The sequence below is a fragment of the Ricinus communis genome, chromosome 3, assembly GCF_019578655.1.
Source record: "Ricinus communis isolate WT05 ecotype wild-type chromosome 3, ASM1957865v1, whole genome shotgun sequence".
Lineage (NCBI taxonomy): Eukaryota > Viridiplantae > Streptophyta > Magnoliopsida > Malpighiales > Euphorbiaceae > Ricinus > Ricinus communis.
In genome coordinates, this window is record NC_063258.1 from 31,462,807 (window position 1) to 31,485,239 (window position 22,433).

The following is a 22,433-nucleotide window of genomic DNA, read 5'->3' on the forward strand; positions in this document are numbered from 1 at the left end:
TGTCACAAGATTTCCACCCACAAACGAAAAATATCCCTGTAGTTGATCAGTGTAAACCTCTATGTTTTGCCAATCCATATGTTGAGTGAACAAAATTCCTTTCCAAAAGTGACTTCAAATACCATAAGATTCTTATGACATTCATATGTCTTTCTCCAGGATTATGCATGAATTGGCTAGCAATACTCAAAGTATACGCAAGATCAGGTCTTGTGTGAACTAAATACATTAATCTTCCTACAAGTCTCTGATATTTTCCTTTATCAACGGGTACTTGGTCTACCTCAATGCACAACTTCAGGCCTTCCTCAATCGGTGTGTCAACTGGTTGACATGTCGACATTCCAGTTTCATGCAATAAATCCAATGCATACTTCCTTTCTGGGATGGGAAAAATTCCTTTATTTGATCTTGAAACTTCAATCCCAAGAAAATATTTCAAGCAACCTAGGTCTTTCATTTCAAACTCTTTGGACAAGTATTCTTGTAATGCCTTCCTCTCTTCTGGATCATTTCCTGTAACTACCATGTCATCCACATAGATAATGAGAGTCAGAATCTTCCCATTTACCTTCTTTATGAATAAGGTATGGTCTCCATTACTCTGATGATATCCAAAAGCTTTCATAGACTTTGAAAATCTCCCAAACCATGCCCGTGGAGATTGTTTCAGTCCATACAATGATTTCTTCAACTTGCAAACTTTCCTATTCTGCATTGTTGACATACATCCAGGTGGAAGCTCCATATAGATTTCTTCGGATAATTCACCATGTAAAAAAGCATTCTTAACATTAAACTGATGTAATGACCAACCCAAATTTGCAGCCAAGGATAATAACACTCTCACAGTACTGATTTTAGCTACAGGAGAGAAGGTTTCAGTGTAATCAATCCCATAGATTTGAGTGTATCCTTTTGCTACCAATCTTGCTTTGAATCGCTCGATTGTGCCATCTGCTTTATACTTTATGGTGTAGACCCAACGACACCCTACCCGATTTCTTTCCTGGACAATCAACAAGCTCCCATGTTTCATTCTTTTGCAATGCTTTCATTTCATCGTTCATCGTACTTTCCATTTTGGATCGGGATAAAGCTTCCTCGCATAATCGTTAGGAATAGATACAATAGATAATTGATTTGACAGTGACTTATTTGATTCTGACAGGTTATGATTCGACACATAATGACTCATTGGGTATTTAACTTTACTAAAAATTTCAGGCTCATAACTAAGTTTAGGAATACCTCTGGTGGATCGTTCTGGTAATCGTTTTCTCGGTAGATCGGGTTCAAGAATAGGAATATCTTCAGCAGGTGATTGGCGTGGTATTTCAGCTTGGGATTCAGGGTCTTCTTCACCTGAGGACTCTTCTTCAATCGATGGAGTTAGATCTTCTTGCTCAATACGTATCCTATGATTTTCTGAGTGATCACCAACACCATTATCAACTACTTCATACTCCTCCTGAAATTGATAATCTAATGTCTGAATTTCTTCATGTCTCTCCTCCGGAAATTCAGACTCAAAATACATCACATCTTCATGATAGACTACATCTATGGATATGAACATACGTCGAGTTGGAGGATGATAACACCTGTACCCCTTTTTATTTGTTGCATATCCAAGAAATACACATCTTATTGCTCGAGGAGCAAGCTTATGGCGGTGATGTTTATGAATATGTACAAATACTACACAGCCGAAGACACGAGGAGGTAAGTTTGATGTTGATGGAGCAGTTGTAGTATCATTAATAACCTGAAAAGGTGTCTGAAAATCAAGAGTCCGTGAAAGACTTCGGTTAATTAAATATGCAGCAGAAGTAAGAGCTTCTCCCCAATATGATAATGGCATTTTTGCATGAAGCAATGAGGCACGAACAACTTCTAGTAAATGCCTATTCTTCCTTTTAGCTACCCCATTTTGTTGGGGTGTATAAACACATGTACTTTGATTGACAATTCCATTTTCTTCCAAATAATGCTTCAATTCAGAGTTATGGTATTGACCACCATTATCGCTGCGAAGCACTTGAATATGTGCATTATATTGAGTCTTAACATGTGTATGAAATTTCTGAAATAATGCACTCACATCACTCTTAGATTTCATTAAGCACACCCAAGTCATCCTTGTGCAATCATCGATAAAAGTAACAAACCAACGAGATCCCCCCAAAGTTGAAATTTTAGATGGACCCCAAACATCAGAATGAACAATCATAAAAGGTAAATGACCTCTATTAAAACTTGATGAAAAAGAGCTTCGATGACTCTTGGCAAGTTCACAAACATCACAACGAAAAATAGAAATATCAATGTTGTTAAACAAACCAGAAAATAACTTTTTTAGGTAGCCAAAAGAAGCATGCCCTAGTCGTCTATGTTGTAACCAGATTTCTGCTTCATTTTTTTCCTTCTTTGGACCATCCATTGCAAACGCATGATGCAACTTGGAAGAAGTATTCGATTGCATGTCCAAGTAGTACAAATTCCCTCGCCTAATACCACAGCCCAATCGCTTCGTTTGGATATCCTTAAAACAACAGAAATTGGGCCAAAAAATAATAATACAAGACAAAGCTGATGTTATTTGGAAAACAGATAAAAGGCTGTAATTTAATGATGGAACAATTAAAACTGAGTCTAAATTTAAGGAATTGGTGGCAGTAATAGATCCCTCTCCAATAATTGGAACCTCATTACCATTTGCTATCAAAACAGATTTTTGTAAGGATGGTCTAAGTTTCTTAACCTGTCCAAAATCAAAGGTCATATGATTTGAAGCACCAGAATCAATTATCCATGTATTATCACAAACAGATGTAGAAATATTAAACACCTTACCTTCCTTGCTTGTGGTTGCTACTAATATTGAAGTTGATTCAACATTGTCCTCACTTGTTTTGGTTTCAGCAACAGCGGAAATCAGGGAATTCTTAGCTTTCCTTCTTTGTGATCCTCGATTCTGATCCCACCAATCTGGATAGCCTACAAGCTCAAAGCAATAATCTTTGATGTGGCCTGACTTATTACAATGAGTACATTTTTGTGTGGACTTTCTTCTAGGCCTGAAGTAGACTTCTGACGTAGGATTTCTCCGCGAACCTGCTCAAAGTGATCATCCAGTCCGGCTAAAAATATATGCACCCGTAGTCGTTCAATAGATTTTTTGTACGCAACCACATCATCAGGATCCTTCATGACCACTTTGTCTCTGTGATCCAATTCCTGAAAAATTGCAGTTAGTTCTCCAAAATATTCAGAGAGAGATCTTCTATTCTGTTTGGCTGCAAATACTTTCCGGTTTAAGAGAGCTCGCAACTCATCAACGCCATCATAGAAAGCTTTTGATAAAGCGATCCGGATTTCATGGGCGTTGGATAAGCGTAAATATCGCTTCATAATCTCCTGGACTCATAGACATTAGCGTACCATCTTTTCACCTTTTGGTTTTCAAACATACCACTTTTCATACCCATCATCCGATTCAGTGAGGTGGTTTTGTTTTTCCCGAATATAGGAAAGCTTTTCTCTTTCAAAGAATATGCATTTCCATTAGTTGAGACCATACATCATAATTTGATTCCGTAGCGTAATTTCGCATTGAATGCTCCTTGGATTGAATGATAATAGGTTTCGATCCAGATGGTTCACCATCTCTACCACTCATGTTGTTTTAAGTGTTCCAAAGCCTTTTTTTTTTTTTTTGGTAGGCTCTGATACCAACTTGAAAGAAATAACCTAAGAATTAGGTTTTCATTATTGTATTCTGATATCAAAAAGAGATACATCAGCCTTATATTTATACTTATATGTAAGACTTTGATAGAAACTAAATAACAAACTCTTAATAGCTAGACTCTAAATTTAAAAGATAAATACTTATCATATCCTAAATTTAAAAGATAAATACTTATCATATCCTAACAACCCTAACAACTCAAAATCTCAACATAAAGCAATAAAAATAATAAAGAAAGGGCTTTTTCATTCTTTTTTTCTTTACCGAAGTTGGCAGTATTATAAACTTCAAATTAAAAGAAAATTTCTCATTTATTTTTTTGAAAAAAGAAGAAGATGATATTGCCATATCTTCGTTTATACACTCTAATATTGAGGAATTATAACAAAATGTAAGGCCACGCTCAACTGTACAGTCATCGAAAAATTTGAGCATTGATAGTCAAGAAAGTCAATCTGCCGAGACTTCCATCAAGAAGTTTTGACCTAAAATAACACCATATTAGACTTAATGAATCTAGCAATTATATTCGAGACAATAACAAAAGTTGATTTAAACCCCCGAACAATTTGGAAAACTAACAAAGTAACGTAAAAACTCTATCATAACATCACAAATATATAAACTAATCACACGTCTCTATCTCGTAGGCAATTATAACAGAATTGCTGAGCTGAAATATTCTTTTTTCTTTTCTAAGTCACCACGCTCGATGGTTAGATATATAAACCTCTCTTCTCATGCACAATTGATTTATTTACTATTCCATTATTATTACTCTGCTAAAATTATTTCATAATTCTCACTTAAATCCTTAGAGTGTCATTCTAGATATAAAATTCAATGACACATCTCGTTATCTAATCTATCTAGGCTCCAGATGGATCTATAAATATCAAGCTATCTCGTCCAAAATTTCATATATTATAATCTTAAATATTTACTTAAATAAAAAAAAAATATTTATCCTCATTTTATAGATATATGAATATGTATAGGCATATATAGTGTCATCCCTAAATTCAATAAAATTGATTTTTTTATTTTATTTTTTGATTTATATGTTCGACCTTTATACATGCATTTTTATCTTTTTCTTTACTCATACGTTAAAAATTAAATAAAGTGAATATGGATGTATATATAAATATAAAACACAATTTGAGGAATTTAATAAAGTAAAATAATAGTTAAAATTTAATTAAATAATAATAATAATTGATAATCATGCATGAAATACATGTTTTAGTATATTAATTTGATTAGGATGAAAAAATATGAACAATCGAAATTGATGAAAAGATCATCATACATATCAAATAAGGATAAAGATTTCTCACCCGTGGAGGAACTTGGGACAACATGTTTGATGACAGTTCATATAGTCCTTGCTATTTTTGGATAAAAATTTTATCTTCTGAATTAGAGGGACAATATGATCAACATTAAGAAGTGAAATTTGACTAGAAGACTAACACCCTATAGCCAACACATGAATAGAGACACCATAAGCATTATATATATACGAGGAGTGTGACCTACATCATGGGTACCATACATTGAACTCACTATTTTTCTCTACTTATTCTTTAGATCTCTCTGACTTAAGCATTGGTGGGTAATTTCTTGCCGGATGGACCTTAAATTTGTTAGGCGATTTACCAATAATTGAGACGTGTAAAAAGTTAAATTGATAAGATTTAGAAAGGCAAAACAATTATACTCTTAAGTTAAGTTATGGCATCAAACAAAACTATTTTATTATTATTTAGTTTACCATGTGTTGTGTAGGTAGAGTAGGGGTAATATTCAACTGTAATTTCCAACATTCTTCACTTGGGCTGAGTGAGATAGGTAGTTTCTAAATGGCAAAGGGTGAATTCATTGAAGAAGCTGTAAATGCTCGCTCTGCAGATTCATGTTACTGAAGTAAGTACTACTAATACTGCACCATGTTTATGTCAATACAGACTGATAGTTGAGATTCTTTGAGAAAAATCATAAAAGAAAGGTTTGCGTGGTCTAGTGGATAAGATTTTATTTATTTATTTATTATTTTCTAAGAAAAATTGATAAAAAGAAGAAGCATAAAAATAAAGATAATTAAATTTGTCAGATAAATCTCAGCTTTTTATTGCGATTAATAAGCAAGAAGAAGAGAGAATTAATTAAGGAAAACGAGTCTTTGCATGCATGCATGCCCTTCTGAACAGATAGATGCATTTAGCATTTAAACTAGGTATTAAGAATATATGCAGTATTACTACAAAAGATTTTGTTGATCTTTTTTCCTTTTTCTTTTTACTTATTTATTTTGGTTTTGGTTCTTCTTCATTTTCTGATAGAAATAAACAAATGATATGAAATCTCTCGTACCTCATTTGGTGCTGCTTTTATGGCAGCAGACTTAAGCACGACAAGCAAGAAGGTAGAAGGCAGTTGTATTAACCAGCAACCAATTACTTTAGCTTTGAAATTTTATCTATTAAATACAATATAGTATATATTATTATCATTCTTTATTTCCCTTCAGATTATTTAATTACAAATGTGTACTTAATTTCGATAATATAGATATTATGCCGGTTCATGATTTTTATGTTATTATATAATGAATTAATTAATTAATAATCTCAATTTTAAAAATTATACTTTAACTATACATTTAATATTATATTAATTGATGATTTAATTTTCTAATTATGTAATAATTTTTAATTCTAAAAATATTATTATTGACTATATTTTTAATATAATATGTTTTTTTATTCTTGATAAATATTTATTATTTTCTTAAAAATATTATTGTGTTGTGTAAATTTTTATGTTTATTGTGTAAATAGTATATTAAGTAATAATAAATTTAATACTAAAAATAGGTATTTTAATTTTATTTTTTATATTATATAAATCAATAGGTTACCAAAAAACATATTTATTATAGTAGTGGCTTTAATTTTATACATTGATTAATAAATTAATTAATAGATATGTTAATATAATTCTCATATTTATCTCATTATAAAATCATAAAACATTAGAACTTCTACTAATACAAACAATTAAAAAATATTGTAAATTATTATTATATTTTAAAATATGATATATTGTTATAATATATAAAAAATTCTATCCAATTTTTTTATGTAAGATTATTTTATTTTATGGTTTATAATTAAAATAATAACAATTTTCAAGTATTTATGATAGGTAATGGCATAAAAGTGAAATAATTTACAAACAGCACTAAGTGAACTAACAATTAAAAAATATAATAAATTATAATTGAAACAAATTTAAGAGAAAAAAAAAATATTTAAGAGTATTTATTTAAATAAATCTGAGAGCAATTGTGCATAGTGGGTGGAAAGAAATTAATTAGAATCGCTTGTTAATTTCAAATACTAAAAGAATAGAAATTAAAAAGGAGAGTGGTCAGTTAGTACGGAGAAGTTTCTCAAGACTTTGCCATTAATTTATAATAGAGAACTTGTTCCGACTGGTGACGCACGTGCAGCTTGCAAAAACAAATTCTCAATGCATGCCATGTTTATAATTTTTGTATTACATGGGATTTTAGAACCTTTCATCTCTAACAACATAGAATTTTAGTAAGAAATCTCAGCTTTTACCGTTTAGTTAGGTTATTCCGTTAGAGCTTCTTGCCATGCAACTTAAAAAGAATTTTCCAAAATTTTACTAAAATAATTTCTTTAGGGTATCTTATTAACTTCTTAAATTATTATTTTTTTCTCTATATTATAGAGAGTAAATTTAAAAATTATGAAATTTAAGAGCACCATCTTCGATAATACTCTCTATATGTCTTTCTATTAAATTATAAATAATTAGTATTTTTTTTATTTTAATTTATTTTAAAATATGTGTGTATTTCTAACAAAACTTTTTATACTTTGTAAGTAATTTTTTGTTAATAAAATAAAAAAGAGAGAAACATGGAAGGAGAAAGAATGTAATTTATTATTTTTTTAAATAATATAATATATATAAAAGCCACTTAAAATTTACTTTTTCAAGTCATTGAATTTAAAGAGAAAAAAATATGTCTTTTAAGGATAAAATAAAAAATCTATTGGAAGTCTAAATTTTGTATATACTTTATAATAGAGGAAAAGTGTGATTTAAGAGCTTCTTGCGATGCAAGAGACTATTTAATTTTTTCTCTTTCTCTAAAATAATTTAAGAGTTATATTTTCTTTTATAAAAATGACTTTTAAAGATATTTTTTTAAGTATCTATATTGTTTTTTCTTACTTATTCTTTTATTAATAAAATTTAAATAGAGAGTAAAACTTTTTGTTAAATTAAAATAAAAAATTTAATTATATATAATTTAATAAAAAATATTGTTGAAAATACTATTATCTCACATGACTTTGCATGGCTAGCTAACATGTTGAATAATTATTGGGTAATATAAATTGTAGTTTCTCAATGTAGAAAAAGACTAAACAAAAGGAATGAGGAATTACAGTATATATGATTTTAAGGAGTATGTATGGTAAATACAAATAAAGCTGTTCTACATATGAAACTGAATGAACAAAGTCTTAGTCATGAAATTATTTTGTACAAAGTTAACAAAGATACATGAGAAGAAGTGGATGTCAACCCTTCATACAAAATTGGTGCATTTACAAGAACCAACCAAATTAACATAAGCAACCCCCCCCAAAAAAAAAAAAAAAAGAAGAAAATTGAGAATTAGTCCTGCCTCCTGAACAGTAAAATCTCCCATGTAAAGAAAAAAGAACAACCCTATTCTATGAAATTTACCAATTTTTCTTCTTTTCAGAAAAAGAAAAAGAAAAAGAAAGAACTGATTTCTTCAAAATCATTTACTTATGATCTTTCCAAGCAGGATAACATGGGAATTCCAAGATTTAGTACTGCCCTTGATTGTCCTCCATTGCTCAGCTATACCCTGAGCAATTTTGACAGCGTCAGAAGCCGTTCCCAACAGTCCTCTTCTAGTGAACCCAACTGTGTACAATCCATTCTCTCCTTTCCAGCCGTTAGGAAAAGGCGTTCTAGGCATCCCATCTTTTGTGAAAAAATCACATCCCTGCCATCAGAACATTCAATTAGCACTATTATTACATTTTACATTAGTGTTACTAAGTTTCAAAATCTACATTAATTAATTATAATCTTAAAAAGAAAGTGGTAACTGCCCATTTCAAACTTCCCTCTACAGCATAGCAAAAAGGACAGTTTTCTAGGTGATCTGTAGCAAATTGCATTATGTATGTATATATCATGAAAGCAACATATCATAAAACCCCACAAACAAAACAATTCTTTCCTATGGAGAAACAGAAGAGAAAAAAAAAAAGAAAAAAAAGAAAGAGGGTACGTTCCAAAAAAGCGTAGTAACCCCAAACAGAACCTAACTGATTTTATTCTTTTTTGCATGGAGAAAAAGGAGAGATTTTGCAGGCTTCTGGCTTCTGTGCATGTGTCCAAAGGCAGAAAATGATGGATGATTCATATAAGAGAAGGATAGAAATAAGACTAAAAATAAAAGGGTATGAACAGGTCAGGTTTATTTATTTATTTTGTATTTTAATTCTTTTACCTTGAGCCAAGTAGGCACGTTGCTTTTGTACCCAGTTGCTAGGATTATTGAATCAAACTCCTTTTCTTGTCCATCCATAAATCTTACACCATTCCTTGTTATCTCTTTTACACCTTCCATCACCTGAAACCTTAACAACATTAGTACCAAAAGTATTGCATAAAAAGATTTAAAAAGTAACACAAGCTGCACTTAAACAATAATTTTTCTTTTTTAAAAAAGGGTGGTTTCGTTTGAGTCTCTTCCTCATTATTTTGTTGCATATTCATCAATTTCGTACCTTAATTTTCCCGGATTTTATTTGAGACAATGCGCCAACGTCGAGGACCGGAGTCTTTCCTGTGACATTTTTCAGCTCAATTGGGCCAGTTTTTGGGCGCCGGAGGCCTAATTGATCAGTGTTGCCTAATGTGAAATGAGCCGCTAGTAATAAGAACTTATCAACGAGTCTTAAAGGGAGCCACTTAAGAAGAGCCATTGCTATTCCGAAAGTTGACATGCCAAACATCTCTCTAGGTAAGACGTGCACCTGTATCACATCAAAAAGAAAAAGAAAGAAAGAAAGAAAAGAACTGAAAATTAAATACCCGATAACTTCAAAATTCTTGCGGATTAATAAAAGGAAGAAAAGAAGATTGACAGAGATGACTTACTGTGTTTCTAACAACCATGTGAGGAATTGCATTGTACCTACAGAGGTCTAAGCTAACTTCCATGCCCGAATTACCGCAGCCAACAACTAAAACCCTTTGGTTCTTGAACTCAGAACCAGACTTATAAACACTAGTATGAACAACAGGACCGCTGAACTTTTCCATGCCAGGAATTTCAGGTATTACGGGCTCAGCATTTTCACCAGTTGCAACGATAAGCCAAGAAGAAATGTATTGTTGATCTTGAGTGTACACCCTCCAAAACCCATTAATACTGTCAAATTCAGCTTTTTGAACAGCTTGATTGAACTTGGGTTTGATTGAGAAGTGTAAAGCATAGGATTCCATGTAAGATATGAATTGGTGTTTCGTTGGGTATTTAGGGAAATTATCAGGAAAGCCAAGGAGTGGAAGTTGACAAAACTGTTTAGGAAGATGGAGTTTAAGGCGATCATATGTTTTTGTTTGCCAAAGAGAAGCTATGCAGTCACTTTTTTCAAGAATTAAAGAAGGAACTCCATGTTGGGATAGACAAGCAGCTGCTGCTAAACCAGATGGTCCTGCTCCTATTATGATGGGTCCTTGAATCCATATTTCTTCTTCTTCTTCTTCTTGTTTCAAGTTCAAAAACATAACTTTTTCTTGCTCTTTACAAGAAGCCATGTTGAAAATCCCAAGAAAATTTAGAAAAAAAAAAGTGAAAGAAATGAAGATTTTCTCTTCTTTTTTTGGTCAAAGAAAACAAGAAAAGAATAATAGTAATATAAGAAAAGTAATAAAAATAAAAAAAGAAGATCAAAGAACCCCTTATCTTTAACTTTGCCTTATAGTTGCCCTGTTTCTTGAATCAGTAAAGCTCTGTTTTCTTTCCTTGTGAGCAAAATCTTGTCAAAGATAGAAAGCAAAGAGAAACAACAGAAGACTAGATAGTAATAACAATAACAATAAGAAGAAGAAGAAGAAGAAGAAGAAGAAGAAGAAGAAAGAAGAGAGGCGCGTGGAAGTGTTGTTGCACAAGTTATAAGAAACTTATAAATGCATATATAGAAAGCAGAGACTGTAAAACAGAGAGGGCGTTTGAAAGAGAGAGAAAAGTGAAGACAGCAAAGAGAGAAGAGAGGGGGATGGATGGGTTGTGTGTGTAGTAGTAAGGAAATGAAATGAAGGCGTGAAGTTAAAGGAAAAGGATTTGGTTTTCTGTTTCTCAAGGTTCTTTCTTCTCAGTCTGTGCCTGCACTGCAGAGGTTTTCTCTTCTTTTCTAATATTTTTCTTTTAAAGAGGTTATAGTGGAGTAGTAGTAGTAGCAGTAGTAGTAGGCAATGGGTGAAGCATCAGATATAAATACATTTATGTGACCTCCTCCATTCAATTTTTCTTTCTTTCTCTTTTCCAATATATTTATTATCAGTCCTCATTTTTCTTTTTTTAAATATATATTTGGTGCCTTGCTGGTTGCTGCTACTCTCATTTAACAATACCAGCGGCAGTAAAGGCGCTTGTTAGGAAAGGCGACGGACAGTCCAGTGCGGATTGGGCCTTTCTCGTACTCTCCATGCCCTGCTTCAAGAGCCTAGGCAAGGATCGGGGTCAACATTGGAAATGAGTAAAGGAAATTATATGTCCAGTTCTGTAAAAATGGTTGAATGTTTAAAAGAATATCTGAAAATTGTATTTACCAATACAATGCAACCAGATCAAATATATATGATAAACCATTATAAATAAAATCAAATCTCTTCTTTTGGGTCTTAATTTTAGGATCCTAATTTTGGAATGAACCCTAAAATAATTTCGCATTATTGTAATAATATGGGCAAAAATTATCAGTTCTAGTTTTATTTCGTACATTACAATTTCTTTTTTGAAAGGCACATTATTATACATTAGTTGAGCTTCCATTTAAGCATATTGGAAGATTTTTGCGTATTAAAAATTGTGGGGTTTAATGTGAATTCGGGTAGGAAATAGGATATATGATCAAGTAGTTTCTGGTGATGTCTGTTGCTCGAGTATTGCATCAATATGATGTTAGAAGGCTGTAGCTTTCCATGCTCTTTCTGGACAGTTATTTCATGCCATATGATGATATGATGCTAAATATTATTCTTTTCTATAGTTTTCTTCTTCTTCTTTTTTCTTTTTCTTTATTTCCTTGTCATAATTATACATTTTAGTATCTTAATCTCAAACTAAATGATTACGACCTGTAAAATATATTTCACAAACTCGATAAATAAGAGTATAAAAACACTCTTATTTAATTTATCTTTCCCGATTAATATGGTTAAATGTAATTTCACGGGCTTAGTAAACTTCTATTTTCAATTCTTAAACATAAGAGGCCAGTCGGAATACAAACTATACAATAGAAAATAATTATTTCTTTACATTAGTTATAAAAAGTGTAAATAATATAATAAAAGGTGATAATGTATTTACATTCACCATAAAAATAAAAAATATCTAATGTGAAAGAATTTATGATTTTGTCACTTAAAATAGGTGTCGGATATAGATTTATTTATTTATAATAAATTTGTAGTCTCTCAATCTACATCTATATAGCCAATTAGACTAATTTTTTTCATTATGGTTAACGATAGTATCCTCCCTAATGCTGACAATTAGAATAAGAGGCGAGTGGACATTTTTCCGGTTTGTCCAGATGAGTGTGAATCAAGTTTTCATGGTTTGGTGGTGTATCCTTTTGCAAAATGGGCACTGGCGTGCTTCTTCCGTGGGTTTTGTTTGTGGCCTGTCATTGAATTCTTAAGCTAGATCAAGTTCATATTTAAGAGGTGTAGGTTGAAAAACTGTTGTTCTGTTGTAGTTATTTGTTAGGGTATTTGGAACCACAAAAATGATATTGTGTGGAGAGCAAACTGTCAACTGCCAAACCATATTGTATCTACTGGTGCTTCTTTTATGAGTAATTGAGAAGAGGCACAGAAGAAAGCTGGTCTGTCCAATAATATGGCTGTTAATGAGTGAAGCAGATAAAGCTGCAAATGAGCCGAGCCGAACCGCTCGCGAGCTATTCGAAGCTCGGTTAGCTTGTGTGAATTTGTTCATCGGGATAAATGAATCGAGCTCGAGCTTAATAGTGTTCGGATTATCTGAGCTCGTGAGCTGGCTCATTAAGGAGCTCGCAATCCAACGCATTTAAGGAGCTCGCGAGTCGGCATGTGTATTAGTACGTCTAAAAGTTTGTGAATTAGTTCAATAAATTATTTTAAAAAATAATTATTCTAATTGAAATATAAAATAAATATATAGATCATAATACTCAACTTGTATTACATTTTAATAATAATATGTATAACAAATTAGACTTTAATTATAAATTTACTAATTGCATAATTTTAGTATTACATAAACAAGTGCTAGTTTAATAACGTTGTTAATTAAGTTGACATTTGATTATATACATTTAATTATTATTAATATCTTACTAATTTATTTTTTTATCATAAATTAATTTAAGTAGAATAATAAAATAAAAATTATGTACAAAAATAATATAATTTTGTGTATAATATAGTTAATTTAAATCAATATAAACTACGTTGCTTTATTATAAACTACATACTTAGTGTTGAATAAACAAACATTAATGGTTATGGGATTAGAGATATTAGGCTAGTTCTTGATATTAGGCAATTTGCTATTACTATTTCCTTATGAACTTTATTAGTTTTATATCTAATGAATGAAGTTTTTTTGATCAATATGTCTTCATTAGTTTCAATTCTAATTATTGCTTAACCATCATATTAAATTAATATTTATAATTGTCATAAAAATATTTAGATTATTACATTAAAAACATCATTTTTGTTATACCTATGTTGATTTGAAAATTTTTATTATTTCATTAGTTTGAGTAATTAAAGAAAGACAGAAACATCATCTTTCATTCATTATTTTGTTCTTAGTGTGTTAATAAGAGAATACAAAACTGTTAATGAAACTAAATATTATTATTATTATTTATTATTTGATTATTTTATGAAAATTTTTTTCCCAAAAATTTAGATTAAAATATTTAGATCTATATTTGATATTATTTATAATAATTTTGTGACAAATTCTTTAAGGAATTGTTATTTTATAATTATTTATTCAATGTATTTATGAATAATAAGTTTGATTCTACGATTTGGGAGATTGCACCAGCAAAATTATTCCTTATGGCTCATCCATTTCTCTTCGCCTCATATATTATTTGTCCAGTACGGTTCCTTCTATTTATAGGAATTGTTGAGTGAATAATTCTTTTGATATTTTGTATTAATTGTGGAAAATATGTCCGAGTTATATAACCTATGTATCTATCTTATTAATTAAAGGTAAATCCTACAGTTCACTTTTTAAATAGTTTTAGATTAAAATAATATAATTTGAATTTGTCAATACTGATACTCTATTATTTATGTTTTTAAAAATAATTAATGAGCTTTGAATTATGATATTTAATCTGACTCATCATTAGACTAACACACTAATTATAATATTATCCATAATCTCGTTCTTGATAAAAAGAGGGGCTTATTAGAAATTAAATCGGAAAAGGTTGTGCGAGAGATGTCTCGACCCAAGAACTATAGGCTTAGCTCATTATACATTTATTAAATTGGTCAATCCTAATAAACCATAAGATATCCAAAGTGCAAAACTAAATAAAACAATAATTATTTTCATATTAATTGAATAAATGTTTTTATAATGTAAAGTATAATAAACAAATTTAATTTGTTAGACAGTTGAACCAAATAATTTCTTCCAAACTTGTTGATACGAAGCTTCGGATGTTAGAAATTTTGTCTATTGACTTTTCTTATAAAATAATTAATTGGCAATTAACAATTTTGCATCCGAAACGAAAAAAAAAACAAATAAGGAACAATTAACAATCCGAGTGCGATAGACGCGCTTGGAGAGCAGTAGTGGCCGGGTGCATTAACGGTTTGCCACGTAGATTATTCAACAAGGTGCCACGTGGAAGTTTGAGGGGGATTGCGCTAGTTTGTTTTGCATTAGGAATACGGCTTGCCACGTACTATTTAATCCATCAGCAGCCGTCCGATCTCGGACTTTCCACGCGGGTTTTTAATAGGTCTTCTTTCTTTTTCTTTTTCGTAGAAAAGTTTTTTTAATTTCTTTTCCATAAAACTAATTTGGAAAGCTTTGTGGGTTGCAAATTAGAAAATTCGTGGAAACCTACTATTGGCAATTTAAAATAATTTAAACACTAGCGTGTACCACCGGCTTCCAAAACATTAATTTGTGCAAGTAAAATTATTTAATTGATTACTAAAAATTTAATGGACTTCCCACAAAATAATAATAATAAAGAGAACTATATACATTGCACATTTCAAATTCTACCAGTATCATCCTCTAACTCTAAATATAAATTAGCATGAATTTGGACTGAATATATGTATAAAATGATTGACATATAATTGAATAATAGAAACAATACGTATACATTTATATGAAATGTGTGTCAACAGGTGTCTATATCTGTTTTTTTCTTTTTATTATTGATAAACGGATGAGCTTTACCAATGGATCCATGAAGAGGGCATATTTACAAATTACAGAGAAAATAGGACGAAAGCATTGCCTGCTTTGATGATCAAATTAATAGTTTGTAAAAATAATAGAAAGTTGGTGACACTCTTTCTCATATTTCAAAGGAAAATGTTCTTTTTTAATTGTATGTCGGTCTATTGATAAAAAATAATTTTCTATTAAAAATAAAAAAAGTAATCAATTAATTAAAAATTTACAAACTTATTTCTTTAACACTGAACCATAATCCCAAATTTATATTTGTTGAAATATTGAATCTGAAATTTATATTTGTTGGAATATACTTGTTGCATATATAAAAATTCGTAATCATAATATATATATATATATATATATATATATCGTATGGTATTAGATGCCATGTCCTTAAAAAAGAAGAAGTTATCTTCTTATATATGATCAATGCATCATGTCGCTTTTTATTTTTTAAAAGTCGGTGCCTTCAGGATTGTTTCTTGCTAAACTACTTTGTTAACTAAGTGGTGGCAATTGACACCTCCAAATAAAAATTAAATACACACATCAAAACCCATTGCAATTGCTTAATTACTCTCACTTCTTTTGTTTTGTTCTTTGGTTCATAATGATATCTTCAATTCTTCACCTTTAAAATGCTGAAAAATTTGTAACATTTTAAATATATGCATGGAGGGTCTAAATACTTAAACATGGTGTTGGCAGCTCTTAACACGTCTTGGCAGGCTACAAATAAAGATAATTATAGAAACCATACTCAAGAACAACAGTATGTTCCTCACTCTATGCGCCTGGCGCCACCGATTGATTGCAAAATCGGTCACTTAGGAAGGTTACAGCTCTGGTTCTTTTTTTTATTTATGTATTTATTTAAGAAAAATTGTTTTAAAATGGACTAAAAAACTATATACTAAATTAAAGATGAAGGGAGAAGGTGGAAGATGTTTGAAAGGTGGTTGTAAAATTTGAGGCGTCAACTGTTGATAATTACATTATGCACTATAATAATAATAATAATAATAATAATAATATAATATATGTGAATTCAGAACTGTAATGCGTCACCATTTCTCTTTGCTAAGCAAACTCAATATGATCCCCCATTTTCACTACAATGGCATATAACATTTTCCCTGCGGTTGTTAAGAATAAGTCATATTTTATTTATAGGGAAGTTTTTGAAATAGATTTAAGATATCAATCTAACAAAAATAACTCACATTAAATAATATTGCCGCATCACTTGAGGTTGTCTGTAAGATAATGTGGCATCAATTATCGGGTAATTCAATGTTATTGGATACATTCATCATTTAGTTATTATTGTGTTACATATCCTATTTTACTTCTCTTATCTATTATCAGCTGCGTATATTTGAAATAATTTTAGTCACACACCTGATGACGACGTACTGCATGCTTGTATATATATAGAGAGAGATATGCGTATTTTACACTTTAGTATTAAATAATTGATATATAGCTCATTATTTAAAACTAATTAATATGTGTCAATCATCTATCGGTTTGATATATATATAAAAATAAAATTTTTATCCAAACTTTGTGTTTATCCTCACTTATACACCAAACTCACAAATGATTAATACATATTCATTAACTTTAAATAATAAAAATATATGTTAATCATCCAATATTTAAGTGTAAAACATAAATATATATGTGTCACTCTCCTATTAGTTGTGGTGTATATACCAAATTTAGATAAAAAAATTTCCGTTTACTGATTTGAACATTCAAGTGGTTGTTAAACTCTTTATATAATACTTTTTCTATTGAAAAGATTAGTATTCTCGTATCAAAACTCATCAAAAGTTCAGCAGAAACCATCAAATTCTCTCTCTCTCTCTCTCTCTCTCTATATATATATATATATATATAAACGCATAGCTGTGTGAATTAAGAATGAAAACGTGTCCTATGCTACACAATAGTGGTTATAGCCAACCCTAAATATTTTATCTCTTAAAGACTACAGCTACTCGTGCATGTGTTATATATATATATTTTAAAACAAAACAAAAGAAAACAATCTAAGTTGGGAGACACTTAGGTTCTTATGATGTGTTCGCTCTTTTCCTAAAAAGAAAAAGAAAAAGGAAAAGGAAAGGGCAGCAGCCCTATCTTGAGAGAAATATTGAGCATGCAGCTGTCTAAAGCTAAGGGACAAAGATGAACAGGTCGGGCGTGGGATTTAATTAGGCGTCAAAGTATAAGACTATAATCCTAGCAAACGTCGGTTAGATATGTACTGTTTGGGTACGTGGATCTAAGCAGCTTCGATCCACTTGGTTTCCAATTCTTAGCTGTTTTTAGAGATGTTTGTCTTTCCACATTGATTTTAACTAATATCAATCTTTCCATATTCTATGCTTGTTCAACGTCCACTTGAAGTAAGGGCTTTTTTCTTGCAAATACAAGAAAATTTAAAATAAGGAACCATCCTGATAAAAGAAGATTTATGGGCAGGTTATCCAAGTTCCAAATATAAGAATTCAATAGCATAATAGATTAGTCCGCACATGCAATATCTGTACTATTTTACGTTGACGAGCATGTTTTATAATACATTGATAATTTACAGATAACATCGCTACGAGAATTTTTGCCTATTCTGTATATATTTTTTCAATTATATATAAATAAATAGATAATTAATATTAAATAATTAAATATACATTAATCATCCAAAATTAACTTAAAATATTAATATATACATATTATTTTATTATTTATTGTAATATATATACAATTAATTTATTATTTATACATACAATATTTAGTCACTGCATTAATTATTTCACGATCACATACTTATTTCTTAATGAAAGAACTGTAAATGGTTTTAACTAATTGTAAAACCTTTGTTTACTCGTGGGTCTCGAAAATTAGTAAAATAAAAAAATGGAATAAAAAAGAATAACTGTTATATAGAAATTACTGGTAATTATTTTATACAAAGAAGATTGTAGACAAAACGCAAAATCCTTGTCTCGATTAATAGTAAAGCTTAAAAAGAAATCATGTCTTCTTTTTTTGCAAATATTTAATCTATGATATGGCAAAAGAATAATTTCATTTTCCTTTGTAGTTTTGTTGTAAGACTGAAAGTACATTAATCTAAGTACATTTGGGTTGACAAATTTTGAAATACGTAGAATTAAAATCTATAAATTATTAAAAATAATTATTTAGATTAAATATAACAAAAAATTATAGATTTTTATTTAAAATTAAAGATAATTTTAGGACAAAATAAATTTATTAAGGTCAATATTGAAATAAAAAATAATAATTTTAACAGCTTACTATTCTTTTAGAATTATGGATTTTGGACTTTTTTACTCTTGGTAAGGAAATTAAAATTCTAAAAAATGAAAACTTTTGGAAGATAATGATTTTTTTTTTAAAATTATGGATTTAGATCATTTTTTTTTTACTTATCAAATAATAAATTTAAGTTAAATTTATAAATTTTATAAAGTCTTTATCTAAAATTCTTCGATGGGTCGAAATGACACATAGTCTATTCATGTATGCTTCACAATACAACTTCATTTTTTATATTAATGAATAAAGAAGGAAACATTCCTTCAAATATAATATACACAATGCATCTCGATTAATTTTAGATCCATGCACCAATATATATATATTATTTTTCTAGGATTGTCTTCACTAATGTAGTTGGCTATCAATTCAATGCATGATAGCTCGAATCGAACCGTTTAACATGGCTAGCTAGTAACATTTTAACACAAAATATTTAGTGAAGATCTATAATTTAACTCAATTATCTTATATTAATAGAGCAATGATGAACACTATACATATAGTATGCGGTAAATTAATCCACTAATTATGCTAATCTATTATAATATCGAAAAAGTGATTCAGAATCATGTGATGATAATGATTTAATTTGGGTAAGATTGATAAACTATGTCAAGTAATTAAGTTATCCAAGATCCTAAAAAGCATGAAAACCCAAAAAAATAAAAATAAAAACACTAGGGGATTTACCGACAAAGGTAGTGTTAGATCAAATGTCAATAACAGTTAACTACTTTCTGCCATTATAATTTTAAAATATAGTTGTGTTTCTATCACCTTTAATCAGTATAATATCTATGTTTAATTGATGTAAACATAAAGTATATATTATTTAAAACCAAAGGTGAAATATAAAGAATATATTATTAACTTTTTATTTTTATTTTTCTTAAAATATATATGTGTAGTTGAGCAATTCATGTGGCAAACTGTAAAAGTCTAAAGTCATTACCAAAACATAGGTTAATAATGAATCATATGTAGAGGATGGTCCGCTAGCTTAATGCTATAGTACTAATTAATAATTGGAAGACTGAAACCATCATTAATTATTTGTTTATGTAACTTTCATTTTTCTTTTCCACATGCCAGTGGAAGAACTGAACAAGGCGTGGATTTCATCATTTTTTCCATCTTTATGCTTTGAAACCTTTTCGTTTAAAAAAAAAAAAAAAACAAAACTGAATTATCAAGAGTCAAACTTCTTAAACTGAATCAACTGCAAAATCGAATTGATGATGGAGCAGAATATATACTTCATTACTTTCACTTATCTAATCTTTTACCTATCAAAATATATTGTATCCATTAATTTTTTTTATACATACTTCGTTTATGTGTATATCTCTACTTATACGTCAAATTAATAAATGATTAATATATATTTATTAGTTTTAAATGAATAGATATTTTTACATTTATTTTTACATATATTTATATTCCACACACATATACACACACATATATATATATATATATATATATATATATATATATATAGTTTAAATAAATATGTATTCTAAACTAATGGAGTGCAAACATCCAAAGTAAATTAATATATTATAAATTTATCCATAATCAACTAATAATAAATCAAATTGTTTTAGAATTGTAAAATTTAGTAGGTCAAATCAATAATATAACAATATGGATTTTTTTGAATTTTCATTATTTAAGTGAGTAAATATATAACTATGAGGAGTTACACCACCGTTGATCTCAGTATGAATTGCTTGCTTGTGATGAGAAATAAACTCAATACAACACCTAAAAATTGATTCTTTTCTTTAATAATATAATTTAAATAGTTATATCATTATTTTTTATGGTATTGGGAATCGTTGATATAAATTTTGTATATTTATATATTATAATGTTTGTCTAGCGTTTCATGTATTATCTTTTTAGAATTTCACTGCAGAAGGTGATGAAGCGGCAAAACATTCTTGTAAAAACATCTTCCAAGTAGCTAATGGTCTGAAATTGGTACAAGCATGTCCTAGATATATATACAGTGCTAGAAAGTCCTTATCCACGCAATAAGATTATCAGGATCCTCTCTCTCTCTCTCTCTATGTATAGATATCCTCTTGTCGTCACAGTTGTTTTGGCAGACTAAAATGGTGATTTGCACCATGAAATCTTTACATGTATGGCTCCAACAAATGAAGAAGATATCTTAGGAGGGCGAGCCCATCTTTGCCATTAACTCTGTGTGATTAATACTATTCATAACTCACAATTGCTGCTGTGAGATCAAAGAAAACAACAAACTCCTCCCAATAATCCTGTGCGGTTTCCATGCATTCCCATGTCCAAATACAATTACCTGTAATTACGTTTCGTCCTCACTATTCAATATTCTCAGAAATGAATCAGAACAAAGAATTGGGATTTTGTTATAGTGTTAACTCCGAAAATGATCTTTCAAGAAAGCAAATAAGTTTTCCTTTTTTCTTTATTTCCACCGTATATATATTTTGACGCGATAACAATAAATATTCGTATGAGATTTGCCATATTTTGCATTTTTATCCTTTTTTTCTTGAAAAGAAGAAGAAGAAGAAGAAGAAAAATATGGACTCACTCGAGCAACTATTGATATATCCATTAGTGGAATGTAAAATAGTCAAAAGAATAAATTTAATATATTACATATTATCTTATAGTTTGATCTGAGAAAATTATTGAAAAATATAAAATTATGATGCAAATTAAAGTAATTACAACAGAAAGCTTTAATTTGTAATAATTAATTTAATTATTTACCTTGAAATATTTTTAAAATGAGACAATTTTGGGTAAAGATTAGAAACCTCGCCCATTAAAAGTCCTTTTTTTTAATTTCTTTTCAATATGAGAAGAAAAAAAGAAAAACATTTATGTTTATAGTCTTAGAAATTTTCCACATATGGAACTGTAAAAGGAGAAAAATAGAGAGAGAGGGGTACTGAGACAGAGCAAGAGATGTACGGACACATATATAAATCATAGGGCCAGGGTCAAGTTTGCGTCACGGGTTATCCCCGGCCCGGAAGGCGAGGCTGATGTCACGTGACCTAAGCTCACCGTCACTCCTGCAAGTCACGTGTCATTAACTATTTCGTCTCTTCCTATAGAATCTCAACAACCCTTCAAGTGGTGTAGTGCAAGTGTACTGCCCCTCTGTCTGTGTCTGACTGCCGAAATGACCAAAACAGCCCTCACGCCTTCGACATTGATACCAGTAATTAAAGAAAAAAAAGAAAAGAAAAACACTCTTTTATACTTGAAGTGACCCGTTTTTTAGTATAAGGATTAGTGAAGTTTGATTTGATTTGAGAGGTTAATCTCGTCATTTGCAGTAACAGCCACGCGTCACCAGGCCTTTCACTGTTTACTTGCTTGTTATGGCAAAGATTTGACTGAAGCGTGATGGTAGAATCTTAGCCGTTGAATGGCCCTGATAAAGAGGCATCACACGGACTTCGGGGTTGATCAAACGGCTGGGGAGTCGAC

At 29.9% G+C, this 22,433-nt stretch overlaps 1 protein-coding gene across 1 annotated transcript; it reads right to left on the bottom strand.

The window, feature by feature from the left end:
• Positions 1-8,314: 8,314 nt before the first annotated feature.
• LOC8278609 (probable indole-3-pyruvate monooxygenase YUCCA4) lies at positions 8,315-11,647 on the bottom strand. The gene is made up of 4 exons (XM_002515547.4): positions 10,007-11,647; positions 9,634-9,882; positions 9,354-9,476; positions 8,315-8,840 (listed from the first exon to the last, which is right to left on the bottom strand). The coding sequence occupies exons 1-4, from the start codon at positions 10,667-10,669 to the stop codon at positions 8,610-8,612; spliced, it is 1,266 nt and encodes a 421-aa protein (XP_002515593.2). The 5' UTR covers positions 10,670-11,647; the 3' UTR covers positions 8,315-8,609.
• Between the last annotated feature and the right edge of the window lie 10,786 nt (positions 11,648-22,433).